Raw genomic sequence first — 13,380 nt, forward strand, 5'->3', positions numbered from 1 at the left:
ACAGTTATTGTACATTTTTAATAGTTCCAATGTTTGATTTTCTTTTTCCTTTTTAATACAATTATTTTCATTAATTTAAAAAATTATTATATCTGTAAAACTTGATAATTCAAATTACATTCTGACAAAGTCAGAATTCAGCAAGTATACGATAATGAGTTTATATAAATACATGAATTGAAGTCAAAAATATAATTTTTCAAAATAATTATCTAAAAAACATTTATATTAAAAAATAAGAAAACTTCCAAAACGTCTGCAAATAGTATGAATACAAAGCGTGAAATTCGGGATACAATGTTTTTAATACGATTAATATATCTACAAGCTCGCTTTCAGACGAATTGTGCGTAGAAAACCAAGGGTCAACGAAGGCTTGAGGAATTTGCTCTACATAAACAGAAGCAATAAAGAGAAGCGGGAAGGGAGAGGAAGCAAGAGAAAATCTTATTGGGGGAATGCAGGTAATGGAAACGTGAGCACGTGATCGTTGAATACGGTTTCTGATTGGTTAAACGGAATCAGCGCTGCTTTCCCTCCCAGCTCGGTACCCGTTCGCGTTGCCCTTCTTCCGAGGTTTCGTACAGCTGCCCGCTCAGAATAGTTCCAGATGTGGCCATGTTTAGTTTGATCTTTGAAGTTTTCGCTCATCGTCTCATAACTGATACATTTTTATACAATCTGCTGACATAGTAATACGCTCTGTCCGACCATCGTTCTTTTTTCGCCTGCCTGCGACTAGTCTCGTTCATAATAACATATGTTTTTCTTTTGCTGAGATAAATAATCTAAGTACGCGGAAGTACACGAGAGACGTAAAAAACGCTGTCAATCCATCCAGGATAGACACGAATCGCGTCGAGTCCGTGCATTAAAACATTTTATTTCTCGATCAAATTTCAATAACAGACGCGCGTCTGATTAAACTCGCAGTTGTTTTTATCGGCAAGGCGAGACGAACAAATTTATTCGTTGCTCCCTTTCTCTCTCTCTCTCCCAATTTATTTTCAATCGAAAAAAGAGAGCGCTGTTATCAGATCACGGAACACACGGGAATCGTCGAAGTGGAAGCTACGCCTTTACATTAACTCTACGAAGCTTCGAGTCGTATCTTTGGGGAAAAACGCTTTTTTCCTTTTCGTTTGATTATTACGAATTTTGAAAAAAGAGAAAAAAGTACGATATACGTATTTCCTATCGAGCTCTGCTCTTATCTCCGTATTTCATTCGATACTTAAGAGCGTAAGGAAAAAGAGATAATTCTGAAACGCCTACGAGAGCTTATGGTCGGTCAGCCATATGCCACGTCATGCCACGACGTTGCAGTGGTAAGATCACGTCATTTAACGAAATTTAATAGCCAAGGAGAGGAGAGACACACAGTGAAAATCTATCCATTTCTTCGCCGAATCGAGAAGTGCAAATAGTAATTTACGGATAAATCAGAGAAATAAAAAGACACTTTAATTAAACGAGATATATTAGCCTGAATATTGTGCTCAGGCGAGAAGAATTAATTTGGGAGGATAAAAAAGAGGTCAGAGACATGTAACTGAGGCAACGATAGAAAAAAGACACAGAAAACGTTTTTAATAAAAACCTCTGGTACGTCCGGTTGTTGGGTGCGCGCACGCGCACGCAAGAGAGAAAGAGAAACGGAGAGACACACGAGAAACACGATTCTTTGTAGGCTAATTAGTGTCCTAGTAAACTGAGTATTTTTGAAAATTTTTTCAAATGCTAGAATTCAGGCACGCGATTATTTTCCAAGCAAAGAGCCATCGAGTGTGGTCGCGTCAATCGATCGAATGATCATCGTCGGGCCACAGTGCTATATCATACGGTACAAAACACGATCGATCGGGACAAAACAATGGCATTAGAGAGTGTTTCCGCGGCTGAGACTCTAATCCAAAGGTTTGCCTCCAACATTTTTTATTCACCAGTCGAAAACAGTCGAAATTTTTAGGACTGTTTACCAATTCACGTTACACACATTTGAACCCCCTCTCCAGAAGCTCCGTGCTGGTCCCCCGCTTTCGTTTCGGTATATACCATTGGCACTATGAGAAAAAAAAACGGAGTCATATTACACTGTTCGAATACGCGTAACTTACATCTTTTTGTTCTCTCGTGTCTCCTTTTATGGTTCTTCATTGCTCTGAAATTAAGTCAGCTCTACTCTAGAATTATAACATAAGATGGTTTAAACGTTGAGTACCTTGGCACGGTTCTTCAGGCCAAGGTTATCTTCGTGACAAAGAAATTCTCCGATATACATATTCCAATATTAAATAGCAGAAAGTAAATTCAACTTTTTATGGAATTAAAAATGTTCCTTATGATAGGCATTAATAAATTTACTTGAATCAATATTCAAGTAAAATTCCAAGTAAAAATGTTAGCTTTGTGGTGATTCATAAGATATGTGTGCAAATGTTCGTGCGTATATCTTAATTCTTATATATTTATGACGATATTTATTACGGTAGGATATAACGGTATTTATAACGGCGCGAATTTTAACGACATTTTAATGAGCATTGAAGAACTACATAAATATCTGTATAAAATTATTTCAGAAACGGAAGTTTGTATTGAGTAAAAGAAATATGCACGGGATCTTCGGGGAGACGATATACATATACAGAAGATATATACATATATACATTTCCCGGTCGAGTACGACGTATTTATACATGTACCTAATACACATTCAGAGACTAAATTTATACACAGCGCGTATGTAGATGTGCGTCATGTACATATGTACAACCTACCTTACGTACCATGTGTATACCTTACATACATGTGTATACACGTGAATGAACGAGACAAACGGGGTCTACACGCGAAGAAATTCTGACGTACGATTATCGAAAAATGTTACATGCACTGTTGATAATGCTGTAACAATGACGATGAGATATACTGTAGAAATAATGTGATATGTTATATATTCGTATTCATACTATTGCATTGATGATGAATTATGGTAGTTGATGATGAATAATGATGTTAATAATGAACACGATTTGTGGGTAAGGAAATTCCAATTTATTATTTTCCTTCGTGATATACAGATATCATGCGTTTTTTTACTGTGCTAATTTAACAATCTTTTAGCGCCTGCAATTTACATATTACTTTTTCATTTTATATTCGTGTATTTTATTTTAAATATGTGGGAATGGTTATATGCTTCATTTAATAATATGGGTTTTTTTTCTCTACATTTGTAATTTTGTGCTTTTATATACTGTACGACTGAACGTACGTTTCTAAAGTATGCTATTTTCCGGATAAATCGGTGATAGCGGACATTCAGAAAACAGTTATTTCCCAAGCATATGTTACGTTGACTAGGTATATATTTCAAAGTTGCATCGATCGATGCTTACTGTACTACAACGTGTCGTTAGTCACCTCCCAAAGCAGCCAATGTTTTCAGGTCAACTAGTAGCGGAAGCTTCTTTCAGCTATACTCTGCTCGACCAAAGTTCGATGTTCCTTTATTCAACGTACAACATGTGATGTATTTAATGACCATTGCTGTTAATGCTTCGACAGCTTTTATGAGCACAGTCCAATTTTGTTCTAGCAACTTTTTATCTCATTTTATCAAAGAAATGCATTTAGCGTTTCTTTAATGATTCTTAAATGACGATGATAATAATGAATAATGACGATGATGATAATATTGACAATGATGACGATTATGATGATGATCATCATGATAATGATAAATGATGATGATTTTAATGAAATAAAATTTTCGATTTTACCTCCTTATATAAAAACTTGCAGCTTTGAAAAATGCATAAAATGATAAATATCTGAGGATGTAACATTTTTGTATAATTTAATTTATTTTAATTTTTTAATTAATATTACAAATAAATTCTTTATTCATTAGCATAGAATTATTTAAGATCAAAATTTATAGACCTTTTAAGTCTCTCAAGAAAGAAGCTTAAAATATATTCAAAATAATATTATTAATAAAGCATATCAAGCAAAATTTGTCATCGATACAGACATTGAACATTCTATTTTTAATTATATGGAACAAACTATACATATACACATAATATATATAATATTACATACACAATATATAAAATTATTAATACTGTATAGAAATATTTTAAACTACATAAAGTTTATAAAACACTCAGTTTGAACATATACATTTTTAGCTAACAATGTATTTTTAATATGTGTATAGTAATGATGATAATGATTTGGAAGATGGGGAAATTCCTTCCGATGAAGATGATGAACCTCTGCCACCACCAGTAAATAACGATGCCAATAAAAGTACATCAAAAGCAGATGTACCAAAAACTAAAGCTTTTGATGCTAAATTCAATAAAAATAAGAAATCAAATGTTCAAGGAAGTAGCAAGCATGATAGATTTCTAAAATATAAAAATCCAACAGAAGATTGGGCAGGAGATGTGGAAAAAGCAATTAGGGCAGCGTTAGAGGAAGATGGTACTAGAAATCAAGATTCCAAATCTAAGAGTAAAAATAATAGAAATAAGAGTAGAAAAAGGATACGGGATGAAAGAGAGGAAGACCGTAATAAGGATCAAAAGGTTTCATAATATTTAATGCTATTAGTGGAATTAATTTAAACAATATTTTATATGGATTTATAATAAATATGTGATTTGCAGAGAAGAAAAGTGAGCGACGACGAAAATGTTAATGAAGATGAAGATGAAATGTTATTTGTTAGGGGCGCTTCGCCTGTTAGGAAGGATTCGCAAGAGAATAATTCTCCAAGACATACAAACGAACATGAGAATTTTGATAGTAATTCAGATTATGATGATAGGCCTAATGTAAATCGACATAGGGATAATGATAACAAGCGTAGTAATTCAAGAGGAGGTGGAGGTGGGGGAGGTATAGTAATATTATATAATATTATTAATCAATATTATTAAGTTATTACAAATGATATTTACGTTTATAGGACGTAGAGGCGGTAAAAATGAACGCGGTGGTAAAAATAAAACCCGTGGACAAATGCGGAATGATAGAAATGGACGGAGAAATCAAAATAATGACCACAATCAAGACCCAGATGCTATATGTGTTTATTTCATGCAAGGAAAATGCCATAGAGGAGATGATTGCCCTTTTTCACACAATGCTTTACCACCTCGAAAGATGGAACTCTGCAAATTTTATCTTATGGACTGTTGTGCAAAGAGAGATAAATGCCTTTATATGCATCATGATTTTCCATGTAAATTTTTTCATACAGGATTAAAATGTAGTCAGGGAGAGAATTGTAAATTTTCACATCAACCTTTAACTGAGCAGGTACTTATTATATTTCAGCTTTTATATCTTCTTTAATTAATATAGTTTAGAAAAGCGTATATTAAATAAAATACTATTATGCAGGTGAAAGGGATTTTGTTAAAACACTTAGAAACAGCACCAAAAGAAATTCTTGGAGATTTTCCACGTTTAAGTAGAGAAGGGGCAATGTTAATGATAAATAATACAGCTAGAGCATTAGCGCAGGGTCAAGAAACTACAAATCAAAAAATTCCCAGTCTATTTGAACTAAATATATCAGCTCCAACTGGTACCACAGAAAAGAATAATGAAAGGGAAGAAAAAGGTATTTAATGATATTTTTATTTATATTTTGTATAGCATATTTTGTATTAAAAGTAAAATTTATTGTATAGAAGAACAAGTACAACAGCAGAAAAGTGTTAGAGAAAGGAAATCGTCAGGTAAGAAAACTCGATGGGGTTCAGATGAAGATAGGGTTCCATACGAACAAATCATGTTGTTACAATCATCAGCCAATGAACTTGGTCTGCAACTTCCTAATGCTGCATTGGGTCTAGCAACCCAACAACACTTACAAAAACCATTAATGCCCCAATCTATGCCAAATATGGATTTTTATACTGAAGCTAATAACCTTGAATTGAACAAAATAAATTTAAACAAAGCAAGAGACAGAGAAGATTTCACAAAAGACGTAGAAGAAGATGAAATACTAGAACAGGTATAGTGATTGATTATTTCATTTAATAAATTTTTATGAATAACTATAATATTATGTAATGTTTTTCACTTTCAGGCAAAAAAGAAAGACACGACACTACTTGAAGATTCAAAAGATGTAGATTTAAGGCAATTGCTAAATGCGCAAAAGCCGCCACCTGTTGTTAGTATAGCTGATGAAGTAGCAAATCTTACTAAGTCTAAGTTTGATGAAGAAAGTGATCAAGATGAAGAAACAGATCTTGTTATAGAAATGCCAATGGAAGATGACGATAAGCAGAAAGACAAAAATACAGATCAGGAAGGTAGGACTAGTTTTTATTATTGTATAAAGTAAAAACAAAAATAAAAAAGTAAAGCGAAAGATTACTTAATTGTTACAGAAACAAATATCGCAAACGAAGAAACTAATAATCACTGTGATACTTCTTCACCATGTACGGAAGAGCAAGAAATACCGGCTCATTTACCAAAAAAGGCACAGGAATTGTTCATGCGTATTCAGCAACAACAACGGGCAGCACAGGATAGTTTTAAAAACATAGAAAATGAGTTCTCTGCACTTTCGTGCAGACGTACGGATCAAATTTTAGAAGATTGGTATTCGGACGATGAGGATGACGATGACGATGATGAAAGTGGAAATCTTACGATAGTACTTTCCAATAAAGATACGCTGAAAGAAGAACATGAATCTGCAGAAAAGTCACAGAGTATTGTGATTAAAGAAGAATTTCAAACTACACCTTCTGCTCCTACTATACCTCAGCCAGCAGCTATTGTGGACAAACTTGGAGACTTAAGTAAGATTGACATTAGTGCTGAGGTATCAAAGTTATTATCGTCACTAAAGGCGACGACTGGTAAATCTTTCCAACAAAATACCACACAAGATTATTCCTCGAAAGTTAAATCTTCACCGGACAGAATATCATCGGACGAATCAAACATTCACAGTAAAAGTATCAACATATTTAATACTTCAAATCAGTTATCAAAAATTGAAAATGAAACATCGAGTCCACGTTCCTCCCCTGGAACAAGTTCTGTACCTGTTTCCAGAGATCCCCGTATGTCACGAGATCCCAGACAACGTCGAGACGAACAGAAATTGAGCAGCCCTAGTAGAACAGATAGTAAAAAAGAATCTAAGCATCTTAGATTGGAAACGAGTATCTACAGTTCCGGCATTACTGCTGTTGATACTAACATGGACACAGATCTCCGAACTAAGACAGATCAGGATCTTCGAAGAAAGGATATGGATTTTAGACAACAATTCCAAACCGGTTTTGGAGATACTGATCTTCGAGTTGTCGGGGCAGGATTCACCGATGCGTCTACTAAATCTGATGTGGATTTGCGACAAATGTTGAGCTTGCCTTTTAAACCGGCACCATCGCACGTACCTTGTACGGAAATTGATGCGAGTATTTCTTCACATCCTCCAATGACGTATAAAGTATATGTTGTTGACATACCAAGGCCTGATTATACAGGTCTTAAACTTACTAAAAATGATGCACAGGTGAAATACGATCCACGATTACGTAAAATTTTTAGAATCGGTAAAGTCGAATTAGCTGATTCTCCCATGTCTCCACCTCCAATTAAAATGGATACTCCAAAGTCACCCCCGCAAGTCCGATCCGACCCACGCCGAAAAGCTCTCGAGGCTTCCAATTTATCTTCTCAAAATGTAAATGCTTCCATGATGAAGAATGTTCAGCAGTCGTCAATAGAATTGTCGAACATGGTGGTGGGACCTGGTGGTATGTCTGTTCCTCAGGGTATGCCTGGACCACAAGGTATGCAAGGAGGACAAGGCATGATGCCAATGGGTCCAAATCCAATGCTTGGAAATATGGGGCCTATAGGACCTATTATGAATACTCCCATGGGCCCTCAAAACATACCACCTATGGGTATGACGGGAATGTCCAACATGCCTCCGGGAATAACCATGAATGGACCAGTTGTGCCTCAGAATCAGATGAACTTTGATCCACGTTTTAATGTTCAACGCAACAATGGCGCTGGGTTGTTAGGCCCAGCACCTGGTGTAGGCTTCGGACCAGACGTTAATTCTTCGTACGATGGTGCGCCAACGTATCCTAGTGGTAATTTCAATAACTTTGGTCCTGGTCCTACTTCAGTGCCTCCAGATTCTGGTATGATGGGATTCAATCCGAATGGTCCGAATCCAAACTTCGGTATGGAGGGGCCTGAGTGGAATGGAACAAACCAAAATAGACGCGGTGGACGAATCAGGCGACGAAATCGAAATAGGACCAATATCGTGAATAATAATTAAGGCAATAAGCAATTTCAAGTAGGTACATAAGCAAAGTACCTGGTGATAATTCTCATTGTAATTTAAATTTGTACAGCATGCATTAATGATAATGCATTCATTTATGGCGGTCCAGATTAATGATCTTTTGATTGTGTCAATTGTACATGGTGTCAAATGCTCGATAGTGATTAAATAGCAAAATATAAATTTAAACTATTGGAAGAAAAATATTAAATATTGTACATGAGTTACACTTTGAAGCATTTCTTTGTATGAAGTATAAATACCAATGAATGATATAAGTAATGCTCATAATTATGTGACACTCTATTTTATTTAAAAAATATAAATCATTATATACATGAGAAATATATCAAATATATCTATGAATAATAGCAAATGAAATTTTCAGCGAAAATATATATGTATATATTGAACATCTTCATCCATTTAAAAAGACATTTAATATATAAGATATGATGAATGAAAAATCTGATTATATAGATTGATTTATATCTTTTTTTTATGTCTTCCATGTATGATACATAACGGAAATACATACATACATATATATGAATATATATATGAATATATGTATGTGTGTGTATAATTTATATGCAAATAGTTCTTGAATTCTAGAATGCATATAAGTTTTATTAAATTATGTTTAGACAGCATCAGAACGACATAAATTCATTAAACATGAAACGGCCTAAGGCCTATTATTATAAGTCAAAACACCAATAAAATGACATAGTACATGATACAGTATGAAAATGCAATATTTTATAAAAAATTAATGTACTTATAAGAGTTTTGAAAATAATTGTACATGGACATACTTTTTTACTTACATTAGAAAAGATATAGATAGATATCAAAAGATATTTCATTTCAAATTTTGTAGGGACTGCAGATTAAAAATGTATTTAAATAAATGTGAACCTTATGATAATCTAGGTTTTACACTACTAGCAAAATTTTTACCCTATTATTACATTTACCCGTTACGGCAGTCATATGTTCCATGTATTAATATTAAATACATCTCTGCTAAAACGCAGATTAAGAAATATTTCCTCTTTGAGAAATAATATTAGAAACAGAGTATATGTTTCAATTTAAAGAATTGTTCAGCCATTATTCAATGTTAACCTATTGATATTTTCCTTTATTATTATACCTAGAAAGTTAAAAAATGAAAATTACATTTGTAAAAAATATAGTTTACTATCATATAGTGAAACTCTTTTGTACAATTTAATTATTAATTCTAATACGTTTTTCTACTATTACTCGTAACGTTGTAAACAATGGTTGTATTTCCCCACTGCACTTTGTTTAAAACACAAATATTTTAAATATGGATATAAAAAGTGATAAAATTTATATAATGTACAACCCATGTAAGAGAAATTGTACTTTCATTTGACTATAATTCACTATTACAGATTCTTGTTTAATTATTATTATTGTTGTTATTGTTTACTTATACTATTATTTTTAAGCAATAATAATTATAATTGTAATCATTTTCCATCAATGTACAATAGAACTTAAAGGATCAGCTCTTATAGCTGATAGATCTAAACGTGCATCCATCTCGTCATCCAATTCTCCTACAATTGCCCTAAAAGAAAAAAGAAAATTCTACTAAAATTCTTTGCATTTTTTATAAATCAATTTTTTGAAATTTGATTATGAAACAGTTATATACTATAAATATACACTAATAATTTACTATTTATTTATTTATTGAACAGTATTTGTGTTGTCTGTTAAACTGCCAGAATAAAAATAAAATTAATATCATCTCTTGTTTGATATATTTATATATATTATATATAATATACTCTTAAATAATATTGAATGATTAATGAACATAGTTAAAATGAATAAAATAATATTATGGAAGGATTCTTTTGAACACACTGAAAGTGAATTAAGTTAAATTACTTACACATTGTCACCTCTGATGATATGTAAACCTAATACTACTTGCTCTACACCTTGCGTTGTACTGTACACACGTTCATGAGATTCATCTAATATTATATTAATAGTTTGATCAAATCCCTTTAATGTTCCCTGAAAATATAAAGATCTTAGTATCTACAATTTCAACATAGGAACAATTACAGTGCAGTTTAAATTGAGAAAAAGGACTTTAGTCATTTATTAGTATGAGATTAAACTGACTATTCAATTGGTTATAAATGATATATTTCTCTAGATAATAATGTATGCATAGGAATCTGTGATAATAATTATAATATAATGTAATTCATGTAGAAATTATGTACACATTAAAAATAATTTACTTACGATGAAGTTTCTGCCATCAGAAGTAATAATAGAAACAGTGTCTATAAATTGTTAAGGACAAATATAAAAACTAAAAATAAGATAATAAATGAAAACACAAATTAGATAAAGGATACGATTTACGTAGCTTTCTAAACCTGACGCCATAATCTTAGTTATTAATTATACATTAAAATAATTTTTCCATAAAAATCTACGATTTACGTACGTATATGTACTTAACGTTTGTTATGGTAACAAATGCGTATCAATTAAGTTCACTGTTCTACAAGTACATACATTACTTTATTACGTTTTGTATAAAAATTTCTTTCTGCATTAGAAATTATTTCTTTTGAATTTATCAGATGTTCGGTCAACTGCACGATCGGAATATTAAACGAAAGTTCAACAGATTCACTGTTAAGTAATTATTGTTAAAGTTCCAACTGATTGGTAGCATGATCATGTAGTAAAAAAATGTAAATATTATTCTACAAAATTATTATTACAAATTTAAAGGTAATGGATTAAAATACATCTAATATTTTAGCTTAGTGGATGTTAAATATAAAATAAAAAGTTTAAAATGTGCTGGAGAAATAAAATGACTTTTAGTTAAATTCTGATAGATTTAGGAATTCGTGATTACCATATATAGAATCATTATTAAATAAATCATTCTCTTCTACTTGCATGTGTTTCATACAAAAAATAAATAATAATTTTTTTAAAAAGGTTTAACTAGTTTAAAAATTTTTTAAATGTTAAATGTGTAATCATAGAATATATTAATTTATTAAAAATGAATATATTGAAATAGAAATAATGAATGTAAAAAAGCATATTTATTAAACTTTTAATTATGTTGTATTCCACATTATTTTGAAATAATTTTCTAGTGTATAGTGTCTAGTGTATAGAGTTTCTAGTGTATAGTACTTATGCATATGTAGGTACATATGTAGTAGTTTGTAATCACCAAATATTTGTTACTACTAAACAACATGGACATTCAAACAACAAATACGCGAAGGAAAATATTGAATCATGTAGTTTGTAGCATTTTAGTGGAATGTGGTTACGACACTTGTGAGAAGCAAGCATTAGAAATTCTCACAGAAATGTTACAGTCTTGTAAGAATTTCAATTAATTCTAGAGTCCCTAACCTCTTCTTATTCAAAATTTTAATTGTTTATATTTCCTTTCATATATTACTTTTTACTCTTTACCTTCTTCCTAAATAGATGTTTTGATATGGTAAAGATGAATATTTATTATTACTTTAATTTTACTTTATTGGTTTTGTGAAAAAGATAACGTAATGAATAAACATTTGTGAAAATGAACAAACATTCAAAAGATCATTCTTATATTAATTTTATCATTTATAAGATATTACAGTTCATTTAAATCTTACTTAATAAATTTGTAATATATGCATGAATTATTTGTAGTTCTTATAGAGATTGGAGAGTCTGCAAGAAATTACTGTGAACTGTCTGGTCGGACGGAACCACTCATTGCGGATGTTATAGTAGCATTAATAAATATGGGTATAAAATTAGATAATCTGGAAAGTTATGGCAAGAGGGCTAACAGAACAGTTTTGCCTCAGCTTCAGCAACAAACTCAATCAAAGCAGTTAAATATTTTGCAAGCAGGAGTGAAACAAAGTCATCCATCTCATATACCAAGTTATTTACCACCTTTTCCTGATCCACATGCATACATTAGAACACCGGTAAGGAGCAGTTATGAAAATATTATACAATTTATATATTTATTAATATTTTTAATTACTTTGAGATATTTATTGTGCTCAAGTTTTTAATTATACAGTTTTTACTTACACTACTTACTTATGAACAGACGCATAAACAGCCAGTAACAGAATATGAAGCAATAAGAGAAAAAGCAGCAACACAAAAACGTGATATTGAAAGAGCTTTAACAAGGTTCATTGCAAAAACTGGAGATACACATAGTCTATTTTTAACAGAAGATAATAGTATGTTTCCATGTAAGTAGAAATCTCATACAATTCTGATTCAGGTAAACTAATATATTTCTATACAAGTAATGTACATTTAATTAAGAATTGAATCTTCAGTATTATTATTTTATCATTTCTATTTCCAGTAATATCATGTAAACCACAATTTCCTAGCTACCTTTCTGCACTCCTTCCACAAGATCAAGTTTTTGAAACCGATCAAGATTTTCAGTTTGAACCAAGTCCAATCAAAAAGAGAAAGGAGCAAGAAAGAGAAGAATCAGAAGAAGGTCTTACTTTGTTCTAAATAGATATAAAAAAATTTACTTCTTTGTTAAAAACCAATTATTCATAATATTTTATATTTTCATAGGTATGAAAGGACAAAATGAAGATGTTGAACAAAATGGAGAAACTACAACACAACAAGATGTTATAGATAATCCTTACTTAAGACCTGGGAAGATACCAAAAAATAAAATGCCAGGAGTCTCAGTTCCTGGATTACATTCGATAAAGAGGGATTCTCTTGAATGATATTTTTAATGGTGACGGTTTTGTTAATTTTATTATTTCTTAGGTTAATGTTGTGTACATAATAGTATACTATAAAGTAATTTTTGTATTTGTATTATATAATAAAAATTAATCTTTATTATAAGTAGCTTTATATAAAATTATTTTAAATCATATTACCAAAATGAATATTACGTACTATAAATATTCCATTATTTCATTTTA

General features: G+C 31.5%; 3 protein-coding genes across 8 annotated transcripts; 2 read left to right on the forward strand and 1 right to left on the reverse strand.

The window, feature by feature from the left end:
* Positions 1–128: 128 nt before the first annotated feature.
* LOC122575973 (protein suppressor of sable) lies at positions 129–9,294 on the forward strand. Of its 6 annotated transcripts, none has more exons than XM_043745553.1 (9): positions 131–2,488; positions 2,583–3,041; positions 4,229–4,601; positions 4,683–4,914; positions 4,985–5,337; positions 5,422–5,644; positions 5,715–6,043; positions 6,119–6,347; positions 6,426–9,294. In XM_043745553.1, exons 2-9 carry the CDS (start codon positions 3,013–3,015, stop codon positions 8,354–8,356), a joined length of 3,699 nt encoding a protein of 1,232 aa, XP_043601488.1. In that variant the 5' UTR covers positions 131–2,488; positions 2,583–3,012; the 3' UTR covers positions 8,357–9,294. The 6 variants fall into 6 exon arrangements, with proteins under 6 accessions (XP_043601486.1, XP_043601488.1, XP_043601487.1 ...); XM_043745552.1 differs by having other exon boundaries at positions 131–1,917; XM_043745549.1 differs by lacking the exon at positions 2,583–3,041 and having other exon boundaries at positions 131–692; positions 1,361–1,917.
* A 433-nt stretch (positions 9,295–9,727) lies between these two features.
* On the reverse strand, positions 9,728–11,117 carry LOC122575983 (U6 snRNA-associated Sm-like protein LSm8). Its single transcript, XM_043745585.1, has 4 exons — positions 10,780–11,117; positions 10,664–10,704; positions 10,299–10,426; positions 9,728–9,968 (listed from the first exon to the last, which is right to left on the reverse strand). Exons 1-4 carry the CDS (start codon positions 10,808–10,810, stop codon positions 9,878–9,880), a joined length of 291 nt encoding a protein of 96 aa, XP_043601520.1. The 5' UTR covers positions 10,811–11,117; the 3' UTR covers positions 9,728–9,877.
* Positions 11,118–11,453: 336 nt separating this feature from the next.
* Positions 11,454–13,303, forward strand: LOC122575979 (transcription initiation factor TFIID subunit 8). Its single transcript, XM_043745581.1, has 5 exons — positions 11,454–11,779; positions 12,101–12,387; positions 12,516–12,666; positions 12,786–12,929; positions 13,013–13,303. The coding sequence occupies exons 1-5, from the start codon at positions 11,650–11,652 to the stop codon at positions 13,174–13,176; spliced, it is 876 nt and encodes a 291-aa protein (XP_043601516.1). The 5' UTR covers positions 11,454–11,649; the 3' UTR covers positions 13,177–13,303.
* The last annotated feature ends 77 nt before the right edge of the window (positions 13,304–13,380 follow it).

This window comes from Bombus pyrosoma, linkage group LG15 (assembly GCF_014825855.1).
Source record: "Bombus pyrosoma isolate SC7728 linkage group LG15, ASM1482585v1, whole genome shotgun sequence".
NCBI lineage: Eukaryota > Metazoa > Arthropoda > Insecta > Hymenoptera > Apidae > Bombus > Bombus pyrosoma.

What these genes read in the sequence shown, in the direction of transcription:
- LOC122575973 (XM_043745548.1), top strand. Translation starts at nt 1,874, where the DNA reads ATGGCATTAGAGAGTGTTTCCGCGGCTGAGACTCTAATCCAAAG. An exon ending in GCTGAGACTCTAATCCAAAG is followed by an intron (nt 1,918 to 4,228) that starts GTTTGCCTCCAA and finishes ATATGTGTATAG; the next exon opens with TAATGATGATAATGATTTGG. An exon ending in ATCAACCTTTAACTGAGCAG is followed by an intron (nt 5,338 to 5,421) that starts GTACTTATTATA and finishes ACTATTATGCAG; the next exon opens with GTGAAAGGGATTTTGTTAAA.
- LOC122575983 (XM_043745585.1), bottom strand. Translation starts at nt 10,810, where the DNA reads ATGGCGTCAGGTTTAGAAAGCTACGTAAATC. An exon ending in TTTAGAAAGCTACGTAAATC is followed by an intron (nt 10,705 to 10,779) that starts GTATCCTTTATC and finishes AACAATTTATAG; the next exon opens with ACACTGTTTCTATTATTACT. An exon ending in CTGATGGCAGAAACTTCATC is followed by an intron (nt 10,427 to 10,663) that starts GTAAGTAAATTA and finishes TTATATTTTCAG; the next exon opens with GGAACATTAAAGGGATTTGA.
- LOC122575979 (XM_043745581.1), top strand. Translation starts at nt 11,650, where the DNA reads ATGGACATTCAAACAACAAATACGCGAAGGAAAATATTGAATCATGTA. An exon ending in ATGCATACATTAGAACACCG is followed by an intron (nt 12,388 to 12,515) that starts GTAAGGAGCAGT and finishes ACTTATGAACAG; the next exon opens with ACGCATAAACAGCCAGTAAC. An exon ending in AAGAGAAGAATCAGAAGAAG is followed by an intron (nt 12,930 to 13,012) that starts GTCTTACTTTGT and finishes ATATTTTCATAG; the next exon opens with GTATGAAAGGACAAAATGAA.